At 46.4% G+C, this 6,000-nt stretch overlaps 1 protein-coding gene across 2 annotated transcripts in view; it reads right to left on the bottom strand.

The window, feature by feature from the left end:
- Positions 1–6,000, bottom strand: part of APBB1IP (amyloid beta precursor protein binding family B member 1 interacting protein) — a 93,498-nt gene that overhangs the window by 8,344 nt on the left and 79,154 nt on the right. For both annotated transcript variants that reach the window (XM_039877587.1, XM_039877588.1), the window contains exon 12: positions 5,612–5,726. In XM_039877587.1, coding sequence (XP_039733521.1) covers positions 5,612–5,726 — 115 coding nt within the window. The remainder of the gene's footprint in view (positions 1–5,611; positions 5,727–6,000) is intronic.

The following is a 6,000-nucleotide window of genomic DNA, read 5'->3' as shown; positions in this document are numbered from 1 at the left end:
GCTCTTCAAAAACTGGTTTGAGCGACTCATTTAGGAGAAATGGAATTAACATTTATTGAGCACTTAGTATTAGGGACATTAACATGCTTTATTTTATTTCATCATCAGAGAAACCCTACAGGATATTAATTCATTTTTTCATTTCCTGCTCCAAACATCTTCGAATTCTAGCTGAGCATCTATTATCTGTCAGGCATTGAGCTCAGTGCTGTGGAAACTACAAGACAAATGGTCCCTGATCTCACAATCAGAGTCTAGAGAAAGGAACAGTACTAACCTAAGAATCATGCACATTATTAATTATGACTAACCTACAAAGGACAATTCATTTGAGACCCGAGGACAGGTAGGAATTAATCACATGCAAGAAAGAACATCATAAACAGGGGGAACAGCATCTTTGAAGTCCCTGAGAATGGATGGTGCTGGGGCTTTGAAGAACTGTGAAAAAGCAAATTGCCTGTGTGGCAGGAACTGGAAAGCAGGAGAGGTGGGCATTATACAGCTTTCTGGGCCTTGCTACTAATTTGGGACTTTATCTGAGAGCGGTGGGAAGCTTCTGAAGGGCTTTAGATAGGGGAGAAGCAGGGTTACATTCAAAAAGGTGACTCACAGATGGACAGAGCCTTGCAAAAGAAGGGTGTCAAGCTGGAGCATCAGCACATAAGGCCCAGTGAAAGATCATGGTGGCTTGGACTTCATGGCAATGGAGATGGACAGACAAGGACAGATTTGACCAATATTTAGAAGGTTGAATCAACAAGATTTAGAAATGTTTAGATTTGGGGGTGAATGAGCTTTTCTTGCATGTTTCCTGCGTGAGCAATTGGACAGATGATGATATTATTTACAGAAACAGAGAACAACAATAGGGGAGCAAGTTTGGAGAGTTAAGATGATGAGTTCAGTTTTGCAGACATCGAGTTTGAGGTGTCTATGATGTATCCAAGAGAAGCCACTGAGCCGACAGTTGGATGCATGGGTTTGGAGGTCAACAGCGAAGCCTGGATTGGATTTGTATTTTTTCTAGGTGGTCAGCACATAGATGATGCTGGGAGTGGATTAGGTCACTTAGGGAGATTGTGTAAAATGAGAAAAGGGTTAGGCTCAACTGGGTCTTGGGTAACTTAAAACGAAGTAGGAGGAGTTAGAAAGGAGTGGCCGAGTGGGGGGGGCAGGTGGAGGACTTGGAGTGTGCGTTATCTTGAAAGCCCGTAGAGGAGGTTGCTTCAAGGACGCGTGGTCCATTGTGTCAGACGCTGCCGAAAGGTCAGGAAAGGAGCGGGGTTTGCAATAGTTGGGTTTAGCAACACAGAGGCCACAGATGAGATTAGCAGGAGAGAAACTAGGAGAGAAAAGTACAATAAAGCATCTGTCTGGTCTTTGTTCTGGGTTCCCGGCACAGAACTTCTAAACCCCCTGGTATGTCCCAAGTGACCTGAGTGTCTTTGTGATTCACGAGCCCCCAGGATCACATCTGAGTTTATGCTGACAACATGGATCCAGGAGGGGGCTGGTTACCAGAAAGACTCTGACTTCTGAGGATTGAGTTCAGTCACGTGGCCAGTGATTCAGTCAATCACACCTATGAAATGAAACCCCAATGACAACTCTGGACAGTGAACTTAGTGGAGCTCCCTGGTTGTGAACACATCGAAGAACTGGGAGGGTGATGCACCCTAATTCCACAGGGAGAGGACACAGAAGCTCTGCATCCAGGACTCTCCTGGACCTCATCCTATGTGTCTCTTCATTTGGCTGGTCCTGATTTATATCTTTTATAATGAAACTATAATCTAAGAATAGCACTTACCTGAGTTCCGTGAGTCATTTTAGCAAACTGCGGAACCTGAGAAGGTCAAGGGGACTCCCTAATTTGTAGCCAATAGGTCCGATGTGTGGGTGGCCTGGGGACCCTGGAAGTGTGGCTGGCATCTGAAGAAAGGGTGGCTGTGTTGGGGACTGTGTCCCTGGCTTGTGAGGTCTGAGCTGACTCCACTGGTCAGCATCAGAGCTGTGCTGCAGTCCACCAGCTGATGTCAGAATAGGGGACCAGAACGTGGATGGAAGAATTGCTCACGTGAGAAGGTAGCATAAGGGATGGAGGCTAGGATGGGTACAGATGCAGGTAAGTTGTTGGGTTTGGTGGTGGGAAGTTTAAAAAGTTCCCCTTTGATGGTTCCATTTTCTCTGCTGAGAGGAAAGGGGTTGGAGGTTGGAAGTCTGAGGAGAGTAAAGAACATCTGAAACTGGGAGAGAACATTGACTGCAACGGTTTTCTCGATATGACTGACATTTGGAAAATTCTTTGGGTGGGCTGCCCTGTGCATTGCAGGAGAGGCAGCATCCATCGTCTCTATCCATTAGATGACACCAGCTCCTCCCACGGGGTGACAACCAGAAGTGTTTGCGGACATTGCCAAATGCTCTCTGGGGGTCACAGTCGCCCTTGGTTGAGAACCATTGAGCTGGAGAAATACGGTAAGATCAACAGGCAGTCTTAAGGGCCCATTCGTGGCTGATGGCCACAGATGGGTGGACATCTGTCCACAGATGTCCACAATGTGTCTCTTGAAGGTAGATCCCTCTAGAGGAAAGGACGTCCTAACCTCGTCCACATCCTGGAGAAGCCTCGCCCTTCCCACCTTCTCCTTTTCCCGCCCTCCAGACTTACTAAATTAACAGTGGGCAGAGCCACTGTGGGTTAACGGCAGGCCCAGCCAATTCGTTCTCGTCCTTTCTCCCTTCATCCCATCCTCCTCCCTCCTCCCTCCTCCCTTCTTCTCTTCCTCTTTTCTTTAAGTCATTAGTACCATAGGTGCCTTTGGCTGGGGTTGGTGTTAAGACTGAGGCTTGGGGAAGAGGCTTTCCTTTAATCTCAAAGCCACTTTAGGCTTTGAGTTTAAACCACATGTTCCAGCTTGTTCTACCAGAAAGCCCTGAATCAGGAGTTAATGGACACCAGGCCAGTTCATCCAAATGTAGAATTCTATTTGCCATGTTTCCTTGTGTGTATAACTCTTTCTCTTGGGAACTCCCCAGGAGGGATGCTATGGCTGGATATGGGATCCATGGGTGCTCTCGCAACACCCCCAAACCTCCAATGAACCCGGACATATATACATAATTGGTAGGCCTAAGGCCCTGGCAGGTGGAACGTGGGTGCAATTCAAAAGTGGACTGCAGTCAGTTCTTACATAAACCACCCATTGTTAGCATCAGACCCCACAGGTTAGCTCAACCTCGACAAGACTGCTCTCGCTTCAGATGCCAGCCACCCAAACTTCTAACCAGCCTGCTACAAGTTCAGGGGTTCCCACGACCTCTCAGTTTCCATAATTCACTAGAATGACTCGTAAAATTCAAGAACATGCTATACTTACAATTACAGTACTGTTATAAAGGAATGTACACAGGGCAAGGTTCAGAAGGGGCCTGGACATGGACCTTCCAAGCCCTCTCCCTACGGAGTCAGGATGTCACCCTCCTGGCACCTCGATTTACTCACCAATCGGGAAGCTCTCCCAAGCCTCGGTGTCTAGAGTTTCCATTGGGGCTTCATTACATCCCCATGACAGATTGGATCACCGGCCATGTGATCGCGCTCCAGTCCGCTTCCCTTCCCCTCCCTGAAGGCCAGACAGCTGACGGGTCTAGCCTTCCATTCACGTGCTTGGTCTTTTTGGTGACTCGCCCTCATCCTGAAGCCACCTTGGGGCCCACCAGAAGACACCTCACTAGCATAACTAAGACGCTCCTATCACGCAGAGAATTCCATGGTCTGTGGAAGCTAAAGTTGGAAACTGAGGCCAAAATGCAGACATATTTTTTACTGAACCACAGAGTGGGTTTGTGATTGGAATGATCTGGATGCTGAAGGTGGATCCCCTGAGAGCCTGACCAGATGTGGCTCTTCCTAGCTGCTCAACCCACTTCCTGACAGATACACCCAGAGCCAGGCTGGGAAACTGGCCTGGGCAACAGACAGTCTGGTTTTCTGTGCAAAACACTAGTAGCTTCATCCCGGGAAACGGCTAATACCCTCAAGGTATCCCGATTGTTCTAAAAACAGTTCAGCTCATAATTAAATAGCTGATGTATCAGCTTGGTAAGAGGTAGAATGATGCTTGTCAAAGATAATTAGAAAAATCTCAAGACTTGGTAAGAAACAGAACTATTTGCTAAAGCAAGTGATCCTAATTTCCGAGAAAAAGACTCAGAAGGAAAAATTCTTCGGCTGGTCTGGAAAGGGAAAGGATCTTAAGAGTTCCTCCAAATCAAAGAATTTGGGACCTACAGCTCACTCTCAGTGAGTGAGACTTGAGGCTACATCGTCTGACCCAGAAAGAGCCCAGGGGTCTGTACTGGAAAAGGGACCAATGGGGACGCCTCGGAGGGTTTCAGGACATCTCCTCCTAAAGATGACGCCATCTTGGGGGGGGGACTTGACAATCCAGGAACTCTAAGATGTGTTTCACTCCCAGGCTGAAGACTGATAAAATTAGGATTCCTTCCAGGGTCACTGAGACCTGGCTTTCGGTCAGTCTCAGCAAGCTTTCATTTATCAACTCAACAGATATTTACTGTATGCCAGGCTTGTAAAGCCTGGGAAAGCTACGTGGAACACGCAGGAACGGTCCTTGTCCTTCCGAGACTTAGGGTCTAGTGGAGAACACAGGCAACAAACGAATGGATACATAAAACAATTACAAATTGTAATAAGGACTCTGCAGAAAACAACTCAGCATAAACACTTCCAGGAAACTCATCGTTCACAGCCGGACTGAACACACCTAGTGGAAGTATCTTTCCACGTTGGATCCAATCTACCTCACTGTAATGTCCATACGTTCAAGCTGGTTTCACCCTTTGAAGCAGCAAAGAATCTATATACTGGCCTTTGACGTGACCATGTTTTTAACACTGGAAAACAATGACTAGAACTTTCCTGCCATAAATGGTTCCAGTTCTTTCGAGCATTATTTATCATAAAGATAAATGCATTTGAGTTCCAGCTCAGCCACTGGGAAGGTAATAGCTTCTCCAAGCTTCAGTTTCCTCATCTGTGACACAGGGATAATAATTTATACTTTGTAGGGCCGTTGTAAGAACCAGAAACCACATATGTATCACGTGGCACGAACTATCTACTACACCCCTCAATGTCCTGTCTTCCTTTCTAGAGATACAAATGAGTAGCTGTTACACTACCCTGAAAACGTGATGTCCAGGATTGGGTACAAGGCTCCAGCCATGCTGGCACTTAGACGAAATATCAAGGAACGATCTTGTCCTTGGTGTGGGCAGTCTGCTGGGGACTCACGGAGCCTTTGACAAACACAAACTTTGAACTCTGTTGAGACATAGCTCCCTATCAGCTCACCCTAAACTGGTGATCACCCTCTGATGCACAAGCAAACCATGAAAAAAAAGGTCAAAGCTTTGCTAAAAGTCACTTAAAATAAACAGATAGAGCTCTTGAGCCCGACCATCGGAGGGAAAATGTATTCTGTAGTGTCCACAAAGTTCTGTGTTTATAAAATGTGTAGGATGCATCTGAACATGAGCTCCGAGCCTTGAACAGGGGTCAGAATCCTGCCCTGCTCGGTACCTGTGGAAGGTGAAGATGGTGCAGCTGCACTGACGGTGCCCAGGTTTGTCCACCGAGACACCAGCCCGGCCCTGGCCACGGCCCGCTGATAGTTGTCATAGAGAGTCTTTCCATACTAGGGAGGAAAACACAAAAGAAGCAAGAAAGTCATCCATTTGTCCCAAATAGTCTGCACGCAGTTGCACATACACATTTAGGAAAAAAAGTACTTCATGATCACTTTTTTCACTCCTTTCCTGATTTTTTTTTTTGGTAGTAAAGTTGACCCTTGAACAAGACTGGTTTGAACTGGGCGTATCCACTTATATACGTTTTTTTTCAATAAATAGTGTAAATGTATTTCTCTCCCTTATTTTCTTAATACCATTTTCTTTTCTCTAGCTATATAT

Source organism: Pteropus medius, unplaced genomic scaffold (genome assembly GCF_902729225.1).
Source record: "Pteropus medius unplaced genomic scaffold, Ma_sr-lr_union100, whole genome shotgun sequence".
In the NCBI taxonomy this organism is placed as follows: Eukaryota; Metazoa; Chordata; class Mammalia; order Chiroptera; family Pteropodidae; genus Pteropus; species Pteropus medius.
This window is presented reverse-complemented; position numbering and strand designations above follow the sequence as displayed.